This window comes from Malania oleifera, chromosome 7 (assembly GCF_029873635.1).
Source record: "Malania oleifera isolate guangnan ecotype guangnan chromosome 7, ASM2987363v1, whole genome shotgun sequence".
In the NCBI taxonomy this organism is placed as follows: Eukaryota; Viridiplantae; Streptophyta; class Magnoliopsida; order Santalales; family Ximeniaceae; genus Malania; species Malania oleifera.
The window spans coordinates 6,798,670-6,822,737 of NC_080423.1; the positions used below are offsets into that span (position 1 = coordinate 6,798,670).

The following is a 24,068-nucleotide window of genomic DNA, read 5'->3' on the forward strand; positions in this document are numbered from 1 at the left end:
CGAAAACGAAGAAAGAAGGAAAGGGGACCGTGATTCTAGAGAGAGAAAGTAAGTTTGTGTGTGTGTGAGAGAGAGAGAGAGATTGTATGCTGAAATAAGGGCTTCCAACATTTATAACCCGACATTCGTCGACAAATTCAAGTGGTTTGTCGATGAACCCATGAAGACACTTCGTTGATGAGGGGTCTATTTCGTCGACGAACCTAAAATTCTTGAAATTCCCCAAACTCTTGATAATTTCTCATCGATGAGAGACGTGTACCTCGTCGCCGAAATCTATGGGACATTCGTCGACGAAAACCCTGGGTTCGTTGACAAAACCCTGTTTTTCTCCCTTTTCAAAATTCCCTTTTTCCCTCTCTTTCATTTCTTTTATTAATTTAATTTTTTAGGTTTTTGCAGTTGGTACCACTCTAGGGCTAAGGTAAGGAAAATAGATTATGTCAGATTTTTATTTTAAAATATTTTCGATTAAATTTTGAGTACGTGAATTTAATTAGATTTATGTTAAGTAAAATATGCCCTATTTAAATTGAGTATGTGAAATTAATTATATCTATGTTCAGATTTTATTTTAAAATATGCCCGAGTTAAATTAAATTATAGAGATTTTATTAAATCAGATTTTTGGGAAATATTTTGGAATTAAATGAAATTGCAGGGATTTAATTTTATCAAATTATCGGGAATAATATATTTGTTTTTTTGAATATTTAGGCTTATAGAAATGGAAATTTTGAAATATTATTATTAGTATGTTTTTGGGAAATTAGGTATTTTGAATTAAGAAAATCCTAGAAGATGTTGATATGTTTAATTCTTAGCAAAATAAACATTTTCCAGGCATTATTATATTATGAGCTATCACTCAAATTGTGTGGCATGAGTATGGTTATTTTTACTATATAAATAACCTTATAAGAATATTTAAAGTGAGAATATTTAATGATGATACACAACAAAGTATGATTTTATAATGATTTAAGGAAATGTTATGATCGCGTGGAAATATGATATGTTATAACAGTTTTATATAGGAATATGATATGATATGATAGGATTTATATGGAATTATAAATATGGCATGTTTTGTTCTTGTTTGTGAAAATGATTATTAATAATTCCGTGTTGAGAAAATTGAAGTCCTACTGATGTTGATGGGAAGGTATGCTTAGTATGGAAATTGTGTTATGAAGTCCTACTGATGTCGATTGGGGGGTATGTTTAGTATGAAAATTATGTTATGAAGTCTGTACTGATATCGATGGAGAGGTATGTTCAATATGAAATTTTTGTTGTGAAATATGTGTTGAGATCATGGTATTTGTAGTAATATGAAGAATACGTAAATATATATTTATGTAATTAGAGAAATTTATTGAGCCAAAGCATATGTGGAGAAGAAAATATGTGTTTTTTAATATATATATATATGGGTGAGAACAATTTTGCATGATTTGTCAGACAAAGTTAATAAATTAATTGATGTTATATGATTATCATTCAAGGAGGTTCTTTTATGCATATATGTGATTTAAGTACACAAGGAAATTTATTAAGTTAGAGCATATTTTGAGGAGAAAATAAGTATTTTTTTTTAAATATATAGGTGTGAGTACAGTATTACATGACTTATTAATTAAAGTTAAGTTAATTAATGAATGTGTTTCTGCTATACTAAAACTCATTTGCCACATATTGATAATAATATATTCCGTCTTAATGAGAGGTATCTCACCCCATCATTATCTAATATTTTTTAGATACCATGAGGAGCATAACAGTAATTAGAGTAGCGCAGTGGAAGCGTAGGTAAGATAGAAGGTTTTATTTAGAATATATTTTTATTAAATTATGTTTTTGATGTATTTAAAATTTTAGGGGTGTTAATTGTGATATTGAAAATGATATTATTATATTGGGATAATTAGCCCTCTGCTGATGTGTGTTGGAGGTTTTCTATTATATGACATATTCAGGTCATTACAGGTGGTATCAGATAATTTTAAACGAAATTTTACGAGGGGGATTCAATTCAATTTGAATTGAATTGAATCTTCAGGATACTTCATGAAGATTCATATATATATATATATATATATATATATATAATATAATATAATATTTTATTATATTATAGTGATATATTATTACATTATATTATATTAATTAATTAATTCTTTTTAATTTAATTTAATTTAATTTTTATTTATTTATTTATATTTTCATGTATATTATTTTTGGGGTCGTTACATTCTCCACTAATAAAATTTTGTTCTCGAAAGTTTGGTAAACATATTCCTAATTAAAATCTAAAGTAATGAGTTTAAACCTATCTTAACCTACCCATTCCTACCCTTATCCTAATTTATACCTATACTTTGGTAAAAATCATTCCTAAAGTTTACAAAATCTATTTCCTAAGTTCTAATACCAACTATGACGACTCGAATTTTACCTAGCAGAAGATCTCCAAATATATTTATACCAGAGTACTAATTACCTTTATTACAACGATATCTCCAATATCAAAATTAATAGCCCACTAAATTCCAATACATTAAAAACACAACTAGTTTAATATTTATTATAAATAATTCTTACTATCCCACCCACGCTTCCGTTATGTTACTCTGATTTCGATAAGACTATTCAGGGTATTTGAAATATAAGCAAATAATTATGTGCGACACCTCTCAACAAGTATGGACTAGATTATTATTAGTGCGGTCATTAGCTTGACGAAATAAAAATTTATTTAATAATTTTACTTTAATAAAAACTGCATTTATAAACCATAGGTCATATATATAATTAAATATACGAACTCTTCTCCAAAACATCATTTAAGCCTATTAATTGTCCACAATCACATAAATATATAAATATGTATAAAAGAACTCATTTTGGTCTATGCAGGTCATGTTTACTCACATGACCGGGTTGTGCGGTCTGAAAACTAGACTTAACTGGTTAGCCGACCAACCAACCAGACTAATGTAAATATCATGTCAGTAAGTGAGATTTGCTTATCACATTCGTACTTATACTCATACCCCAGGCCAAATCCACTATCTACCGCCAACACTTTCACAACATTGTGACTGCACTATTATTCATTTGTAACCGCGACTATCACGGTTCTTAAAACATATAATACAATTTATGCAATTAAACAGTATAATAATTTGATCATTTTCCCAAACAAATACGTAATAAATATAATACCATAAAATTCACAACAAAACACAAAATAAATATAACACCACAAAAATCCCAAACTTACTCAAATATGTAATAAAATAAAATAAACTCAAACCATATAATTTGTATAATAATTAAAATTTTATATGATCAATCTCACATATTTAATATAATTCCAATATATTAAAAAACCTTATATAATCAAATCTCTGTAGTACAATTTAACTAAGGCATAAGGATATAATTAAATTAACGTAATCTATTTAATTCATATATATTTTAAAGTAAAATCTGACATAATCTAACTCACTTATATTAGCCATGGAGTGGTACCTACGGCGTGCAATAAACAAAATTTCCTCAATTAAATTGCTACAGAGTAGAGCTGGGACCGGAAATGGTATCCGTTCTTCAGTTCCGCTAAGAAGTGGAAGAGAAATTGATAGAGAGAGAGAGGGACTAAAGTGAGAGGGGGGATTTTGGATACTTGTTGAAGATTCATATATGTATATAAAATATTATATTATGTTAATATATTATTATATTATATTATTTAATTAATTATTATTATTTAATTGATTAATTAATTTTATTATTATTTTTACATCGTTACAATATTTGATTCAATTAAGGATTGTGAGCTCGATTATTTGCAAAATAGATAATTCTGAGCAAGAATATTGAACTTAGGTCTGAACTCGGCCCAAGCATGGCGGAATTCCGTTTGGCTTGTTTGCAACACTTTCGCTCCATTTCATATCCACTGTTCTTCTTCGTCGCTTCCGCCTCTCAATCGGCTCTCCGACTTTGACGATGACCTCCAGAACCTTATTGGCGGCGGAAAGCCCAAAATGCGTTGGTCTCTCACTCATGGCAAAAATCGTCCCTTGATTTTTCTTTCTTTGATTGATTGGAGAATGGATGATTAGGTACTTTAGGAGAATGGATGGTCGGGTTTGTCGATATTCGAAACCCCACCGGAAGACGATGCAAGTCGTCCGAAATTGATCGATACTCTTCAAGTAACATCTTTCTTTTCTATCTTTGCGCGCGTGCACACACACACACACACACACACACAAACACAAACTGGTTGTGAGTGGGGGGAGGGTTGTTTACGAGTTCTGTTTGTATTTGATTTTTTTTGTTTTTGGGAAATTTTAGCCTAGTGAGATTTTCTCCTCCCGACTTCTGGAAATCAAGAGTAGTATTATTCTTGAATAACTAATTTGATGTTCCTTTTATCAATTACCTCAACATCTCGGTAGAGGATGAGCTTTTCACTACAAGTAGAACTATTTAAATCTTTCTGTGTACTAACATTTTTGGGATACACTGATTCTCGGTTTTCTTGCACTAATTAATTGTGCTCGTGTTTAGTTTTATTTAATGGAATTTATTTTATTATGAAAAGTACATATTTTTGTTGTGTGATGATGCTTTTCTATTTGGAAAAAAGAAAAGGCAGATATGATGTATGATTGGAAGCCCTATCTGTTTTAGTGTGTCGGCTAGTTTACAATTTTCATTGTTGATGTTTAACCGTTGAGGAACTCTGTATCCTATTGATCCGTGTGAGGTTTTGTAGCGTTGGAGAACCAAAGGATATAAAGAAATAATCAAATCTGGAACTACAATGAGACGTCAATCTTCTTAGTGTTTTCCAACTTATTGATTCTGTCATGTAGCTGTTGCTGGATGATTGATAAACTGATAATTTGAAAATGGACTGGCATTATTTTTGACCAGGTGAGGCCTAGACCCGTGGTTTTGAGGTTGGTGGATGAGGACAAAGCTGCTGTAAGATAACAGTATCCTTAAAACCTCAATTCTTGTCATAATATTTTATTTTACTATTCCCTTTGTTTAAAATCTAATGGCTTTGATTCCTTTTGCATTTTTACAAATTGTTAGCATCATTGGTTCTCTCTTCTGGATAAATCATTTCTGTCTGTTGGATTCTCACATCCAATTGCTGATGTTCTTAAATGTGTTTATAATTAGCATTCTTAAGTCTACTTGTGATTGTAGGGAAAGAAACTAGCCGTTTGTTCTGCAGCCACTAAAAGTTCAGTTATATTGTGTCTTGAAAACCTTATTGGTATCGTAAGTCCTTTCTCAAATATTTTTTTTCCTAGACTTGAAAGTAGTTTCCACATTTTTTGTTAAGACTACATGTCTTGATCGATTGTTTGTATTACTTTATTTCCTTGTGCTAGGATTACTTCCAAGGTGTTGATTGCTTCCTTCATGTACATTAACCATCTGTGAAATGCGTTCTCACTCATTTTTTTGCCCCTATGAAGAAAATGACCAGAGAGAAATTCTGAATTCTCATTCATAATAATTCATTATGTCAGCATATATTTATAGCTGAAAATTAACTACACGAGAAATACAATAACAGAATTAGAAAATGAAATTTACAAACTGAAAAATATTTAAGTAATAACAATATTCTTCCTAACTAATTAACTCTCCAACAATTAACTAACTATATAACTGGCTTACACTCCCCCTCAAGATGGATGTGATTGAGTATGAACATCAGTTACACCCATCTTGGGAAGCAATGAAGTAAAAGAAGAATATCCAAGGGGTTTTGTGAAGATGTCTGCCAACTGATTTTGCAAAGTAATTTTCAATGTCTTGATAATTCCAGCTTGTAACTTCTCCCGAACAATGTGGCAATCTATTTCAATATGCTTTGTTCTCATGAAATACTGGATTAGCAGCTATATGTAGTGCTGCTTGATTGTCACAAAAAATCAAAACTGGCCTTGTATGCTCAATCTTTAAATCTTTAAGTAGTGAAAGCAGCCAAGTTACTTCACACACAGTAGTAGCCATGGATCTATATTTTGATTCTGCAGATGATCGAGAAATTGTCTTCTGTTTCTTGGATTTCCATGAGATTAAAGAGTTTCCTAGGAAAACACAGTAGCTTGTGACTGATCTCCTAGTCTCTATGCAACCTGTCCAATTTGAATCACAAAAAGCCTTTAAATGTATGTATGATGAAGTTGAAAAGAACAATCCTTGACCAGGAGTTGCTTTGATGTATTTTAGCACTCGATATGCTGCAGTCAAGTGTGGTGCCCTTGGCTTATCCATGAACTGACTTAAAACCTGAACTGCATAGGATATATCAGGCCTTGTAATAGTTAAATACAACATTCTCCCTATTAACCTCTATAGGCAGTGGGATCTTCAAGTAAATCCCCTTCTTCTGTAGTTAATTTCATGTTTTGCTCCATAGGAAATTTGACTGCCTTAGAGCCTATATAGCCCGAGTCTTTGAGAATATCCAATGCATATTTTCGTTGACATATGGAAATACCTTGTTTAGACCTTGCTACCTCTATCCCCAAGAAGTACTTCCATTCGCCTAGATCTTTAATTTTAAACTTCTCATGTAGAAAATGTGTCAGACTCTTAAATTCCTGTAAATTGTTCCATGCAAGAACAACATCATCTACATGTACTAGGAGAGCAGTATATGATTCACCAGTATCCTTAGTGAGGAGTGAATAATCTGCAAGTGATTGTGTGTAACCAAACTCTGTCAAAGAAGTACATAATTTTGAGTACCATTGTCGTGATGCTTGCTTAAGCCCATAAAGTGACTTGTTGAGCTTGCATACAATGTTCTCCCCCTTGCTAGCAAATCCAGGAGGCACACACATATAGACTTCCTCATCAAGATCTCCACGAAGGAAGGCATTATTGACATCTAACTGAAGAAGGTGCCAACCTTTGATAGCAGCAATGGATAAAATGCATCTAACACTGACCAGTTTAGCAATAGGGCTGAAAGTTTGTGTGTAATCCAAGCCTGCTTGCCGTGTAAAACCTTTGGCCACAAGTCATGCTTTGGCCCTTTCAACAGTACCATCATATTTGAACTTAATCTTGTAAACCCATTTATTATCAATGGCAACTTTCCCAGGAGGTAATTCAGTCAAGATCCAGGTATGATTGTATTCTAAAGCCTTGATTTCAGCAACCATAGCTTTTCTCCATTCAGGATGTAGAGATGCCTCCTTATAAGATTTTGGTTCAACAAGTTTGGTGAGTGAAGACACAAAAGTTTGATAGGCAAGGGAAAGATTAGAAATGGATGTGTAAGGAGAAATGCCATGAGGGCAGCCTGGACTTGCAACAGTGGCAGAACTGGACTGAGTTGTTAAAGAAGGTAGAGAACATTGATAATTTTTGAGGTAAGGAGGAGGAAGAATCTGTCTTGAAGTCCTTCTCAAAGGAATAGAAGGAATGGAGGTATTAGAAACATTCGGGGAATCAATAGAAACATTACTCGTGTCTATTGTGATATTTGGACTATGGGAAGGTAATTCAGAAGTGAATAGTTCTGAAGTGATAAAATTAGAAGAATTTTCCCAGTTTGTCAAAATTGGATGAGGAATATCAAAAAAATGATTTTGTGAAAATTTCTGAAAAGGAAAAACATGTTCATGAAACACAACATCACGAGATATGAATATCTTTTGAGTGTGTGGATCATATAGTTTATAGCCTTTTACAGAATAAGGATAGCCTACAAATATGCAAGACTTTGCTCTAGGATCAAATTTGGTTCGACCATGTGAAATGGTAGAGGCAAAACAAAGACAACCAAAAACTCTAAGATGAAAATAACTAGGAAGTTTATGAAACAACATTTCAAAAGGAGATTTACCATTGAGAATTGGAGTGGGCAGCCTGTTAATGAGAGAAACTGCAGTTAGAACACTCACCCCAGAAATGAAGAGGTAAGTTGGAATGAAATCTAAGAGATCTGGCCATAGCAAGAATATGTTGATGCTTTCAACAACACCATTTTGTTGTGGTGTATAAACACATGACTTTTGGTGGATAATGCCTTTGGAAATAAAAAAATCAAGCATGTGAAATTCTGCACCATTATCAGTACGAATGGTTTGTATAGTAATATGAAACTGAGTGTCAACAAAAGAAACAAAAGATTGCACATAATATCTCGCTTTTGCTTTAGATTGCATTAGGTCTAGCCAAGTGCATCGGGTATAATCATCTACAATGGTCAGAAAATACTTTGCACCATCAATTGATTTAATAGAAAAAGGACCCCAAATATCACAATGTACAAGTCGAAAAGCTTTTGAAGTTTTATTATTGTTGTTTGGAAAAGGCAACCTCTACTGTTTAGCAAGAGGACAAATATTACAATGACTAGAATGAGACTCTTTTATTTCAGGAACAGATTTATGCAACAGATTTAGTCTAGATTTAGAGGGATGTCCTAATCTATAATGCCAAACATCAAAGTCAGAATTATTGACAGACAATGAAACAGGTACAGGAGTTAGGCCACGCTTATTGGAAATTGTATTGGAGACTGACATAGCTAAATGCTTATCGAGGAGATGATATAAACCTACCCTCTCTTCACCCAATCCAATCATCCTCTATGTTTGTAGGTCCTGTATAAAGCAAAATTTGTCATGAAAAATAAGGCAACAGGAAATAGATTTTAGAAGTTTGCTGGCTGAAATTAAGTTGTAGGCAAAAGAAGGAACGTCAAGAACATCAGTGAGCAGCAAGGTAGATGTTATTCGAATTGTTCCAATATGTGTGACTGGAACAAGAGCTCCGGTAGGTAATTTCTCAGATGTATTAATGCAAGTTGTTATGGTAGTGAGAGAGTTGATAGAATTTACCATATGATCAGTGGCCCCAGTGTCAATTATCCAAGTGAGACCATTTTGTGTTGGACTTTGAGTACAAACAGCAGATGAGCAAGAAGAAATACCTATCATTGTGGAGAAAAGATGATCTGCAGAGAAAGGATTTGTATTTTGAAGAAAAGGTCCAGTCACTCGAGCAATTGAAGGTTGTGGTTGCATTTCAGATAAGGGATGCATAATTGCCATGATTTGTTTGAGTTGTTCTTAAGTGAATGGAAGCTGCTGCACTTCACTAGATTGCTCAGTATTGGTTACCGAGTTTACCTGATTTGCTGAAGAACTATTGTGCTTGGATCTTGACTTGTACCTTGGAGGATATCCATGTAGCTTGTAACATTTTTCAGCTGTGTGTCCTAGAAGTCCACAATGAGAACACAAAGGTCTTTCTTGCCAAAATTCTGTTTGTATCGTTGATTTCTTGTAGCTTTTCCCAGCATAGCTGTTGGTTCAGTAATTGTTATTGAACTAATCTCCCTTTGCCTCTATTCTTGCACAAGCAATGCAAATACCTTGTTTATGGGAGGTAAGGGATTGCTAAGAAGGATTTGGCTTTTAATATGACTATTTGACTCATTCAAACCCATTAAAAACTTCATTACATAATCTTGATTCTGATAATCAGCCAAGACCTTCAAAGAAGCAGGGGATGTTTCGGGAATAGGCCTATAGCTTATCAGTTCATCCCTATGGACTTCAATTGTGTGAAATAATCAACAATATTCATCTGACCTTGTGCCAGATTAGAAATAGATTGCTGTAATTGAAAAATCCTAGGTCCATTGGTTAAGGAGAATCGATCTTCAAGTTCAGTCCATATATCCCTTGCTGATTTGATGAACATCACACTGGAATAAACATCATCAGACAATGAATTGAGAATCCATGACTTCACAGTGTCATTGCCTCGTTTCTAGGGGGCATAATTCATATCAGTAGGTAAGGGAGCTACCAGAGCTCCATCAATAAACCCTAGCTTGTTCTTGGCACTCAGTGCCATCGTAACACACATGCTCCATGTCTGATTGTTGTCTCGAGTAAGAACCTTATTAACAAGATGCAGATTTGGACCATCGCTGCCCTAGAAGTAATAAGGATTTGAGCTCGGATCAACAGCAGAATTGACAGGAGAACAAGAAGTGTCTGTAGAGGTTGCAGATGAAGCCAAGAGAGGAGAATTTCTCTAATCTTGCTCTGATACCATGTAAAGAAAATAACCAGAGAGAAATTTTGAATTCTCATTCATAATAATTCATTACATCAGCATATATTTATAGGTGAAAATTAACTACACGAGAAATACAATAACAGAATTACAAATTGAAATTTACAAACTGAAAAACAGTTAAGTAATAACAATATTCTTCCGAACTAATTAACTCTCCAGCAATTAACTAACTGTATAACTGGCTTAACATCCTATGGAGAGACTTTTATTCTTCCTAACTAATTAACTCTCCAACAATTAACTAACTATATAACTGGCTTAACATCCTATGGAGAGACTTCCTTCAATTTATTATTATTATTATTGTTGTTGTTGTTGACATCCTATTTTGTCCGTGATCAATTTGGCGAAAAACTGCAAATCTCCTTAATAATTGAGCATGATGGGTGAATTTGGGTATAGAGCATTTAAATAGAGCACTTCTTCCCTTTTCGGTGTTTTAATATGCAAATTGTTAGTCCAGAGCACTTTAGAGCTTCAATTTTATGTTTTGACGTCTTTTATCCACATTATTAGTTGTGAATTGGATATTATCCTTATCTATTCGAGTTTTTAATTGAAAAGGATTGGAGGTTGCCCAAACACCCTTGTTGGGATGAAGAGAGAAGTATTTTTGTTCTAATTGATATTTTGGTAATAAGGGAGTTCAGGCAACATCTTATCTCCCTTGCTCTATAAAAAAAGAGCAAAGCAAAAGGGAAACACACATTCACCAAGGGGGCACACGTTCATTATAGAGAGAGAGAAAGAGAGAGAGGGAGAGAAGGAAGAGGCTATGTTCAAGCTTCGAGTTTCCTCCATTCTTTGAGCTTTCTTAGGGAATACTTCATTGAATATCAAAGCTTGAAGATTTAAGTTGTTGATTGCTTGCCTAGTCTTCTTCGTTCATTGGGGTTTTCTTAATCTTTGAAGAAAATAAGGTATATCTCCTACCCCTACATGGATTCCATGAATGTGTTTTTGAACTTTGTCGCATGTAAGCTACGGATTACTTTGAAGCTTCTCATTTTTCATGTAAACAATTGATATTTGTTCTATTTATGTTTAAAATTTTGATCTTTATTGCTTGCTCGATATTGAACCCTAGGTTATAGTCTAGAATTGCAAAAAAGTTTATGATTTGCATGTTAGGTTTCTATCAAGGTTTGATTTTGTTTGTGTTCGAGATCATTTTTGGAAGTTTGACTTGTGAATGCGTTTGAATCTGAAGCTGCAGGTTAGGTTAAGACGTTGCAGTAGGGTTCAAAATACTGAAAAATACAGAGAAAAAGGGAGGAGGAGGAAGAAAGGAAAGGAGAGAGAATCGAAAGGGGGGTTGGTTTAAGATATTTTCACGTGCATGGATGGTTCTGCGGGTTCTAGTATATAAGACAAGGTCTGGAGATTGTGGGTGGTAGCTTGAATGGCTCGAAAACCCTTTGGAGGGCCGAAAACTAAAGCCATCACCATTATGGCCGGCGATGGTGAGTCCAGGGTAGGGGGCGTGTTTTGGTGAGTTCCAGGGTGAACTGTGGCTTCCGCGGCATTTACCAAGTATCTAGGAATCGTATGATGACAGATGCATGGATTTTCTGGCATTTGTAGAGATGGCAGCGGGCCGGAAACAGCTCCAATAGGCTGCAGCCACTAGGGTTTTAGCGAAAACCATAGTGGCGCCGGAGAAGATGACCAGAGCATGGGAGCCTTTGTGTGTGGTATTCCTTTGTGTGCGCCGCACGTGTTCCACTTAAGTAGTGTTGGACAGGTCAGCTGGTTCACTTAAACCCGTCGACTGATTTTTTTTTTGTTTTAAATTTTGTTTTTATTTCTGTTTTGAACTTTACGAAAATATGTGTTTTTATGGAAAGAAAATTGATCCTTGTGACCTCTACACAATGTTTGGTAAGTTGAAATAGAATAAAATGGAGTTATACTGATCCCTCTCTTTCTTCATGTTTGTCATACTAAATTTCTATTTTACTTTTGATCCATTTCTTTACGACTTACCAAGCATTATGTTGATGTTTGGCTTAATAAATGGTTTAGAAGGTTCACATAGAAACCCCCGGCATTGGCCTTCATACAAAAATTCTGAGTTGCTTGAGTTATAAGCTAAGCATTTCCACAATGCCGCTCAAATCCATTTGATTTATTATGAGGATTAATTAAATCGTAAACACTATTATGTCATCTCTTAATGTTATCACTCATGATATACGGGAAGGCTATATTTTGTCTCCTTCAATATAATAATCTGGAAAATACTGTTGAACTTCATGGATTGAACATGAACTTCCCCCTAATTCCAATCGTTTTCTATTTTCGTTTTTCACTTGTTGATAGTTTTTGCGACCACTCTTTGTCAAATGATAGTTGATGACAAACTGCCTTACTGCTAGGTTTACCGATAATATTTGTGTGCTTTATATGGATTTATCAGGGGATACAAATGCTTCATGTGGTTTTAAGAACTGGCTTTATGGCACCCATTTTGCGAGCGAAGTGAGGATTTTCTTAGCAGGATGTTAGTGGGAAGCTTTTCGAAAATGGGTAGTTAGTAACAGTACCTGTACTATTTGGAGACCAGTTTGGTGGGAACTGACACAGAAGTTGCCTTAATAATAGTAGGAATTATTTGGTCGCAGTGGCATATTCATACTAGTTTTGTCTGTTTGTACCTCATCATCCAATTTTAGGCGATCTTTAGTGGAAACAACCTCTTGCAAAAATGCAAGGTAAGACTGCATACTATAGACGTATTGTGGCTTCTTCCTCGGACCCCGCATACGCGGGAGCTGTGTGCACCTGGCTGCTCTTTTTTAAGTGATTAATGTTATCATGATTTAAAGATGTATTCATGATTATGATATAAATTCTCTAGAAAGCAGGAAAATTAACTTCAGTACAATAACCAAGGGCTGCTTTTATTCTTCTGCTAGAAAATTTTCACTTCATAGTGCAGTGGGTTGAGTACGGACATTTCAAAATCATTTTATTATCCATTTCGCTGGTCCTGTATGTGGCACAATCATTGCTAGAAGAATCAACTAGAAAGTTGTTATTGATGGCCATTTTAGGATGTTCATAAATTTCTCAGTTTCTTGATTCTTCACTTAAGAAACATTCAAGGTTGTGTCTTTGACATTTCATTATATCATTTTAAAGCACTTTCTTGGCTTTAGACTTTTTTTTTTTTGGCTCCTAATTCTGTTATGCCATTGTCGGGTAATCTGGTTAGGGGAAAAGTCCTACATTGAGTGTGTGTGAAGCTGTGTTATTTCAGGCACGTAAGAAACATTTAAGGTTGTATATATGTGTGAGCAGTCATGATGCAATTGTCTTTGCTTATCCAAAAAAATGGTGGCCTCCAAGACGAGGCCTCCTGTATCAGGTGTAGTGAAATATTTCAGGCCCTTCAGCATCTATGGATGCTTCCAAAAGTTTTGACTTTAGGAGTGTTTTTGTGATCAAGTCTTGATGAGATTATCTCTATTTATTTAAACAAAAAAAAATCTATCATGCCTTGAATGTGTGGAATCCATGGAGTGGAAACCTAATTAATTTCTTTAAAAAACTATCACATTATTATATTTTAATTTTTACAGGATAATGGGGAGTCAAGATTGTCTGAGAAGTTAATTTGTTTAAATTTAAAACGGAAAATAATTTATTAAATTACTTATGTACTGATAATTTGTTGAATTGTAAAGTTATTTTTGACATTCAAACTCTAATATTGTGGCTGCACTATTCATTTGGTGGCTGCACTATCTATATGATGGTTGCACGATTCATACATGACTGTACTATTCATATGGTGGCTGGACTATTCATTTGATGACTTTGAAAATGAGGCTAACAAATCCCTATAAATAGGGAAGTGGTGGAGAAGGAAGTATCATCCCAAGCATCTCCAACTCTAACTTAAAAGAGAGAGAAATCAAGTACTCTCCTGAAAAGTGTTCCTGTTGTAGCTCGTGTTTTAGTTTCTCCTATTTTTTAGAGCGATTTGTATACTCCTAATGCAAGAGAGAGTTATCATTGTTTTTCTCTTGTAATTAGAAAGAAGTTGTAACATCCTTTTTATATAGTGGATTTTTTTTTTTTTACTTTTGCTTGTGGTTTTTTTCTCGATTTGTTTGGGGGTTTTCCATGTAGAAACCCGAATCCGGAAAATAAGGAAATAAATAAGAAAAGAAGAAAAGAAAATTTTAAAAGGGCAAATAGCAGGACTCGTCGACGAATCCTCTGTTTTCGTCGACGAGTTCCATTCTGTGTCTCGTTGACGAAATTCAGGCATTGTCGACGAAGAGATCCTGAACGGAAGGAGAATATCATACTTAAGGTTCGTCTACGAATCACTCTTTCGTCGACGAAGGTGCTTTTGCATTTTGTCAACGAATTGTCCATTTTGTCGACGAAGGTGGCTGGGTCCATGACTTATAAAAGAAGCAACAGAAGATATTTTTAGGAAAAAAATTAAATAATCTCTCTCTCTAACCATGAACCATACCCCTTCTCTCTACAATTTCTTGTCGTTCGTCAGCCAAAACGACGATCGGAAGTCGCCACAAGGATCTAGGAGCATTTCTTTACAAGTCTAGCAAAGTGAATTTGTGAACTGGGTCTTTCCAAACATCACTCCAAAGTTGAGGTAAGGGTGGAAATGAGTTATCTGTTTAACATGTAATTAGTTAAATGGGGTGTAAGGACTTGAGGATGTTTAATGGTTGCTAATCTGGGATTTGAGTTAATTAAACTGAGGGAAATGTTGTTTCAAGATTTTGAGTTCTGTATCGCCGTATGGTGCGTTTCAAGAGCGTCATAGAAACCTTCTTAGTAAACAGGTAAGGGGATTATATTATATCAACTATTTTGTGAAATATGGATTGAACGTCATTCTTTTGGGCTATTTTAATCCTTTTATATAGCATAGGCTGCACTACCAAGTTGGCAATAAATGTCCGGTGTCTCTACTAACTCCACGCCAAGCCTCTCCAAGTTCATCTGGATCGGACGCTGAATTATTGCTGCTAATTGTGCTGTTTCCCCTGATTTTTAGCTCAAAGTATCAGCCACCACATTAGCTTTACCTAGATGGTAGTTGATAGTATAATCATAATCCTTGATAAGTTTTAACCATCTTCTTTGCTGCATATTCAACTCCTTCTGCGTGAAGAAGTACTTTAAACTTTTATGGTCTGAAAATATTTCACATTTCTCTTTGTATAGATAATGCCTCAAAATCTTCAGTACATGAACCACCGCAGCCAATTCTAGATCATGAGGGGGATCATTCTTTTCATATTCTTTCAATTGTCTAGAAGCATATGCTATTACTCTGCCCTGTTGCATTAATACACATCCGAGCCCCCTTAAAGACGCGTCATAGTAGATCACGTACCCATCACCTCCTGATGGAATAGTCAATACTGGTGCTGTGACAAGCCTTTGTTTCAATTCCTAGAAGCTCTGCTTACAACTGTCGTCCCATTCAAACCTAACATTCTTTCTGGTTAGTCGCGTCAAAGGCCTTGACAACGCTGAGAATTCCTCTACAAACCAATGGTAATAACCTGACAGTCCTAAGAAGCTCCCGACTTCCTATACGTTCCTCGACCTGATCCAATTCACTACTGCCTCTATCTTGCTGGGATCTACAGAGATTCCATCCCCTTATATAACATGCCCCAGAAACGCAAGTTTCTCCAACTAAAATTCACATTTGCTAAATTTGACATACAATTTCTTTTCCCTGAACATCTAAAGTATTAGTCTTAGGTGCGTCTCATGTTCTTCAAAACTCCTCGAGTATACTAGTATGTCATCAATGAAAACTACAATGAATTGGTCTAAATACTGGTGAAAGATTCTAGTCATCAAATTCATGAATACAACAGAGACATTCATCAGACCAAATGTCATAACTAGAAATTCATAATGCCTATACCTAGTTCTAAAAGTTGTTTTGAAATATCTTCTGCTCTAACTTTCACCTGATGATAACATGATCTGAGGTCGATCTTGAAATAGACCTGTGTACCCTGAAGCTGATCAAATAAGTCGTCTGTACGGAGTAGAGGATGCCTATTCTTAATTGTTACTTTGGTTATTTCTCTGTAATCTATACACATCCTCATAGTCCTATCTTTCTTTTTCACAAATAGTACTGGAGCTCCCTAGGGTGATACACTAGGTCTAATAAACTCTTTATTCAATAAATCCTACAATTGATCCTTTAATTCTCCTAATTCTACTGGAACCATTTGGTAAGGAGCTTTAGAAATCGACGCCGTCCCTGATAGTAAGTCGATAGCAAAATCTATATTGCAGTTGGGAGGCAACCCAGGTAATTCCTCTAAAAGACATCTGAAAACTCCTTAACCACTGGTGTACTGACAAGTTTCAATTCATTTTATGTCACCTCCTTTACATAAGGTATAAATCCTTGACATCCGTTCAGAAGTAATCTTCTTACCTGCATGGCTGACACTAACTGAGGTGGGGATTGCACCCGTGATCCCACAAATCTTAATTCTAACTTTCTTGGTAGTCTGAAAATTACCTCTTTTAGATGATAGTCGATACTAGCATGGTTTGTAGCCAGCTAGTCCATACCTAGTATTATATCGAATCCATACAAATTTGGCACAATTAGATCAGGCGGTAATACTTTGCCCTGAATTTCTACTAGGTAACCCTTGAGCATCCTATGACACCTCACCACTGACCCTGTCGGTGTTGCTACTGACAATTCAACATCTAATAACTGTGTCTCAACACCAGCCAATTTAACATACCCCACAGACACAAAAGAGTGGGTGACACTTGTATCAAATAAAATAATAGCTTGATATGATAAATTAGTAAAGGTACCTGTCACTACATCATCTGCGGCCTCTGCGTCTCTCGGCATTAAAGTATAAACTCTTGCCGGGGCTACATTCCTCTGCTGGTCTCCACGAGACACCTGATAACCTCCTAGGTATGGTCTGGGAGCAAATATGGTATCATGTGGTGTAGAGCAATCTTGTACTTAATGCCCCAGTACACTGCAACGATAGCACGCCTCTCTCTGCTCGACACTCTCCCAAGTGTCTCTTTCCACATGTTTGACAAACAGGGTAGGTCTGCACTCCCTAAGTCTCACAACTTCTTGTCTCCTGTCTCTGTCCCCTACCATAATTAGCTTTCCTCCACTAGCTTCGACCAGATCCCTGTTGATAGCCTGAAGGCATGGACTTTTTCTTCTGTCCTCGCTTCTCTGCACCCATCCGCTCACCGACCTCAACCACAGTTGCCCTGTCTACCAATTCGGCAAAGTCCTGCACTTTCAACACTTCCATCTGCTTATAAATTTCTCGCCTCGGACCTCTTTCAAACTTCCTCGCCTTCTTTGCCTCATCAGGTATGATGTACGGGGTGAAGTAGGACAATTCTATAAACCTCGCCGTGTACTGCTAGACTAACTGTTGTCTTTGCTTCAGATTAAGAAATCCTCCACTTTGACCTCTTTGATAGTGGCTGAAAAATATCTGTCGAAGAACAAATCTTTAAACCGGCACCAAGTCATAGCTATAGGCACTACCCTCTGTTTTTTCAATAATTTCATTGTTGTCCACCATCTTTCAGCATCTCCTAACAGTTTATAGATGGCAAATAAAACCCTTTGCTCCTTTGTGCACTACTGCATCGTCAAAACTTTCTTTATTTCCTGCAACTAGTTTTTGATGACTGTAGGATCAGCTCCTCTTGAAAACACTAGAGGATTCATCTTGGTAAATTTCTCTATCGTGCACCCGTGGCCTATAGACGGGCCTTCCTGCTCTCTGGAGCTTCAGACAATCTCAGCCATAACTTGTTAAGCCATAGTGTGTAATACTGCATTTGAATTAGCCCCGTCTGCACCCGAGGGCCCTATACCCTCACTACCACTGGCATAAGCACTACCATTACCTGAGTCCATCCTAAAAAGATAATAAACATAGCTTAGGAACCCCTTCCTCATAATTTACATATCTAACTAAAACTTATATTATTCCTTTATCTTGACATTCTTATCTTAATTCAAGATTCAGTCTTACACTTCAGAAACACAAGTCGACAATAGTTTTCTATGACTTTCCTGAAATCATTATCTTAGGAAAGACATAAAAACCACCACGGAAGCCCTGCTTCTAAATTACAGAACAAAAGCTTAAATCTTATTCCTATACTCTAGTATTGTTTCTACTGCACTATAGAGTTTACAAAACCTAACAACCTAGGTTCTGATACCAAACTATAACAACCTGCCTAATTTACCATATATTTTTTTCCCCATATAAAGATAATATTAATAATTCTAACATTCAACTAAACTTTCGTAATCATGATCAACCTGAATCCATGAGTACCAGGGATATATCTGTCATAAAACTCTGATACCTAAGCAGCGAAAAACATAAAGTCATATACATGCCATAAACACCAAAAACCATACGAGAGTTCTACCCAAATTTGTTTTATACATATACATACAGTCATCCACAAAAAGACCAAAAAGTACTCCTAGGGTCTCAACCCAAAAATCCATTTGACCCTAGCTCATCCACTTACCGTACAAAGAGGGTAGTTGAAACCACTTCTACTGTTGCGGGACTCTATCCACCCTTCTACCTGAATTTCCTGAAATGTTTGTAATGTTGGGGGTGAGACACCTTTTAGTAAGGGAGATAAACTAATATCAGTGTGTGGCAACATGAGTATTTTTCGTGATATACATAAAAACAATACATAATTCATAACTGGTATAAACAATTGTATCATATCTGAATAAAACATGATTTATCGTAACATAACATAACATACTAAATTCCTGTAGTGAGAAATCATCTTATATAATCATATCATCCTTGAATTATTGCCTAGGATATATAGTTAGTTAGCCATTGTCATGTCTTAGCCCCCACATAATAGGGTTGTGCGGCTCGAAGGCGAGACCTAACAATGGCTGGCTGACCATGCTAAGTGAAATATAAGTTTGTAAGTACGAGGAGCCTGTTCCACCTGTGCTAGACTATCAGGGGAACTACGACACTCCCATAAAGCCACATCGACTGCCATCTCTTACACTCTACATAAGATGTGTGGTAGCACTAATATATTCATAATCGTGAACATATAGCTACAGTACCATACTTCGTGAAACTAAACTAAGCCATCCGGGTTTTGATAACATATAATACATTTCATAATACTGATACAAAACTGTTTCATATTTCATAGAAATATCTAACATGATCACATTTTCATGAATCTTGACACAACATGCATATTTACGCCTTCTACGCCGACATAAATCACGACATCTGCGCCGACATATCGTGACATAAGAATCACGACATTTACGCCGACATATTTCATAACGTAATAAACATACATTCTTGCACTATTTAACATAACTTAAAAAAAAAACATAATTCCTATATTGATTTTAGGGTTTTTTTGAAAACAGCTATAACATGTTTATTTTGAAAAACTCATAATATTTCAATAAAACGTAATTTTCATGGAAATATTATACTCATGTCACACAAATGTACATAGCCTTATAATCTCATAATTAATTCTAAAATCATATTTCCATATAAAATGTGTTAAAATCATTTCTCTATTCAACAGAAGTATTCTCAAATATAATTCTATATCATACATATTTTTCCTGAAAATAAATGCTGTTTAATTGATAACTATTTCATGAAAAATACTAACTTAATTTAGCCCCTTACCTGACTTACTGAGAAGTCCACAATTTAAACCAACCAACACCTATGTGTTCCCTAGCTCAACACTCTGAAATTGCATTTTTTCCAACAAAACTTTAGTATTATTCTACCTAAAGCATTTTTCTTAGTTCAGAAACACAAAATAACTTATAAAGCCTAAAATAACCAACTTACCTAGATTTTGGGATGGTGCCCAAGTTGACCTAACCCACGAACTACTCCAGCATATTTGAAGAAAATCTTCCCAAGAGGAGTGTGGCGGCTTCCAATTGTCGAACCTGCAAAAATCGAAACCAGAAATCTAGAGAGAAGATAAAGGGAATGAAAACTTAGGGAGAGAAAATCCTTTTACATGAAAATCTCACTGAAACCCAGAGCTTAGGATATTTATAAAACACTAATTCGTCAATGAGACACGTCATATCGTCGATGAGTCCATGAAGGGAGTTCATCGATGAGCACTTACTCCTTGTCGATGAGTTTCAGACCCTGAAAACAGCCCTCTCGGTAATTTCTCGTCGACGGGGATGCGTGAGGTCTGCTCGTCGATGAGCACTCTGCACTCGTTGACAAGACTCTGTTGAAACCCTTTTAAAATTCATTTTCTCTCATTTTTTTTATTATTTAATTACTATAATTCTTCGAGTCCCTACACGTGTCGCCGGATACTTTTACAGTATTATGAACATATATGAGATTTGTTCAATTATATAGTTTTATTCATTTACGATGCTATTCACGTATACTGTATTGATCACGGTGAAAAAGTGGTAGACAATTTTGTGGAGGAGCAGATCTTATCTACTATAATGATAGCAAAGTATGAAATTGAGAAGTTCAATGGGGGGCAATTTCTCCTTTTGGAAATTGAAGATGATGGTGGTCCTGGGAAAGGTGGTGGCAATTGGAGACAGACCAACATGGATAACTAACGAAAAATGGAATGAAATGGATGACAATGTTGTGGCCAATCTTGATCTAGCATTGGCAGATTTAGTGTTATCAAGCATTGTGGAGAAGAAGTTAGCAAAAGAAATTTGGGATGCGCTGACAAAGCTTTATGAGGTAAAGTCACTTCACGATAAAATCTTCTTAAAGAGGCCACTCTACACTCTTTGAATGAGTGAGTGTACATCGGTTATAGACCACATCAACAACCTTAATACGTTGTTCTCCCAACTGACAATGTTAGACCATAAGATTGAGCTAACCGAACAAGCGGAGCTTCTACTCCAAAGTCTGCCAGATTTGTATGATCAACTCATCATCAACATAACAAATAATATTCAGTTAGATAATCTAGTCTTCGATGATGTTGCGGCGGATGTTCTAGAAGAGGAATCCAGGCACAAAAACAAGGAAGATAGATCGTCTAGTTCTCAACAAGTTGAGGTACTACCGATGACGAGAGGAAGATCAACAAAACGTGGCTCTAGTGGGAGTCATAATCATGGTAGATCAAAGTCAAGGAGTAAGAAGAATTTTAAATGCTACGATTGTGGCAAAAGGGGACACATCTCGAAGGATTGTTGGCATAAGAAGAAGAATGTACGGAAAGCTCCTGAGGAGAACACTTCTCAAGGATGCGCTGCGAGTACTTCTAGTGATGGCGAAATCCTGCACAACGAAGTGGAAACTATCTCTAAAGGTGGTAAGAAATTCAATGATGTATGGATCATGGATTCAGGAGTAACCAGACACATGACCTGTCACCGAGAGTGGTTCCATTCATATGAACCTATTTCAGGCGAATCTGTGCTCATGGGTAATGATCATGCCTTAGAGAGATGTACGACGATACAATTTGCACTATTCAAGGGGTACGACATGTGAAGGGCTTGAAGAAAAATTTACTGTCTCTTGGACAGTTGGATGACCTTAGCTGGAAGACCTATATTGAAACTGGAATCTTGAAGGTTGTCAAAGGCGCACTTGTATTGATGAACGCAGAAAAGATTGTGGCAAATCTATACACGCTGCTGGGATATACTATATAACAGGGAGACGCATTAGTTGCATCGACCCAGGAAGAATCAATGATAATATGACATTGCAAACTTGGCCACATGTCTGAACGTGGTTTGAAGATTCTTTCAAATGTAATCTTCTTCCCATACTCAAGTAAGTAAGTCTACCTTCTTGTGAGCACTGTGTTACAAGTAAGTAACATAGATTAAAATTTGAAAGATCTACTGTTAGAAGCAAACACATTCTAGACTTGATTCATTTTGATTTAATTTTATATCATTTATTGATGACTACTCCAGGAGATTATGAGTGTATCTAATCAAGAAGAAGTCAGATGTGTTTATAGTATTCAAAGAATTCAAAGTGCGGGTGGAACTTGAATCTGGAAAAAGAATCAAGTGTTTGAGGACAGACAATGGAGGAGAATACATAGATGGTAACTTCATTTCATTTTGGAAGCAAGAGGGTATTCAAAGACAATTCATTGTTGCTCATACACCTCAGCAAATGGCATAGCAGAGTGGATGAACAGAGCCTTATTGGAGAGGACCAGAACCATGTTGAAAACTGCAGATCTAGCCAAGTTATTATGGGCTAAAGCAGTCTAAACCGCTTGTTATGTGATAAATCGGTCACTGTCAACAACAATTGGTTTGAAGACACCGATGGAGATGCAGACTAGTAAGCCAACCCAGTATTTTTATTTTCACATATTTGGATGTCTTGCATATGTAATGTATAATACTCAAGAAAGAACTAAACTGGACCCAAAGTCTAGGAAGTGCATATTCTTGGGTTATGCTGATAGAGTTGAGGGGTATCGCCTATGGGATCCCATTGCCTGCAAGGTCGTAGTCAGTAGAGATGTAATATTTGCAGAAAATGAACTGCAAAATGAAGAAAACAACAGCACTTCGAAAATGACTACTGTTCAGATAGAAGAAAAGAAAGATTCTTCTGAAGTTGCACCAAATGAAGCCAATGACATAGAAGTTCGACGTTCAGTACGTGAGACAAAGAAACTATCATGACACTCAAATTATGTCATGGCAAGTAATACTGCATATTGTCTTCTAATAAAAGATGGAGAGCCATCAACTTTCCATAAGACTATTAGTAGCCTTGATGTTTCTTTGTGGATGACAGCAATACAGGAAGAAATTGAAATCGTGTACAGAAATAATACATGAAAGCTTGTTCCATTATCACATGGACATAAAGCCATTGGAAATAAATGGGTCTACAAAATCAAGCGAGATGAAAACGATCAGGTGGAGCGATATCATGCAAGATTTGTGGTTAAAGGGTATGCTAAAAAAGAAGGTATTGATTTTAACGAGTTATTTTCTCCAGTTGTTAAACTTATTACTATCAGAACTATATTGGCCGTGTGTTGTGTTTGATTTATATCTCGAGTAGTTAGATGGAAAATTGCTTTTCTTCATGGAGAACTTGAAGAAGAGATTTGCATGCTTCAACCAGAAGCATTTGAAGAAAAAAGAAAAGAAAACTTGGTTTGTAGGCTAACCAAATCTCTGTATGGCTTAAAGCAGGCGCCAAGATGTTGGTACAAGAGATTTAATTCCTTTATAATTAGCCTCAGATATAACAGATTTAGTGCAGACCATTGTATGTGCTACAAGAGGTTTGGTAATATTGATTTCAATTTTTTGTTATTGTATGTGGATGATATGTTGGTTGTAAGCCCCAACAAAGAAATAATCTAAGAATTGAAGGCACAATTGATTAGGGAGTTTGATATGAAGGATTAGAGACTAGCAAACAAAATTTTAGGGATGCAAATTAACCGAGACAGAAAAGACAGGAAGATTTGGCTCTCTCAAAAGAATTATTTGAAGAAAATCTTGCGACGCTTCAACATGCAAGATTGTAAGTCAATTTTTACCCCACTTCCTGTCAATTATAAACTATCTTCAAGTATATGTCCTAGCAACGAAGCAGAGAGGATGGAAATGTCTTGAGTGCCATATGCATTAGCAGTGGGAAGCCTAATATACGCTATGATTTGTACGAGACCAGATATTGCTCAGGTAATTGGTATGGTCAGTCGGTTCATGGCGAATCCTAATAGAGAACATTGGAATGCTGTGAAGAGGGTCTTAAGATACATCCAAGGGACCTCAGATGATGCATTACGTTACGGAGGATCGAAATTCATTGTTAGAGGATATGTTGATTCAT

At 35.7% G+C, this 24,068-nt stretch overlaps 1 protein-coding gene across 9 annotated transcripts; it reads left to right on the forward strand.

Annotated features, from left to right (window-relative positions):
• The first annotated feature begins 3,638 nt into the window (after positions 1-3,638).
• Positions 3,639-14,237, forward strand: LOC131159592 (haloacid dehalogenase-like hydrolase domain-containing protein At4g39970). Of its 9 annotated transcripts, none has more exons than XM_058114623.1 (4): positions 3,746-4,059; positions 4,954-5,004; positions 5,236-5,310; positions 11,363-12,068. In XM_058114623.1, the coding sequence occupies exons 1-4, from the start codon at positions 4,018-4,020 to the stop codon at positions 11,474-11,476; spliced, it is 282 nt and encodes a 93-aa protein (XP_057970606.1). In that variant the 5' UTR covers positions 3,746-4,017; the 3' UTR covers positions 11,477-12,068. The 9 variants fall into 9 exon arrangements, 2 of the variants coding, with proteins under 2 accessions (XP_057970606.1, XP_057970607.1); XR_009137833.1 differs by having other exon boundaries at positions 3,834-4,226; XR_009137835.1 differs by having other exon boundaries at positions 3,864-4,226; positions 11,369-12,068.
• The last annotated feature ends 9,831 nt before the right edge of the window (positions 14,238-24,068 follow it).

Coding starts and splice junctions, on each gene's coding strand:
- LOC131159592 (XM_058114623.1), top strand. CDS start 4,018: ATGACCTCCAGAACCTTATTGGCGGCGGAAAGCCCAAAATGC. Junction 4,060..4,953: donor CGGCGGAAAGCCCAAAATGC/GTTGGTCTCTCA, acceptor ATTTTTGACCAG/GTGAGGCCTAGACCCGTGGT. Junction 5,311..11,362: donor TTGAAAACCTTATTGGTATC/GTAAGTCCTTTC, acceptor TTGAATCTGAAG/CTGCAGGTTAGGTTAAGACG.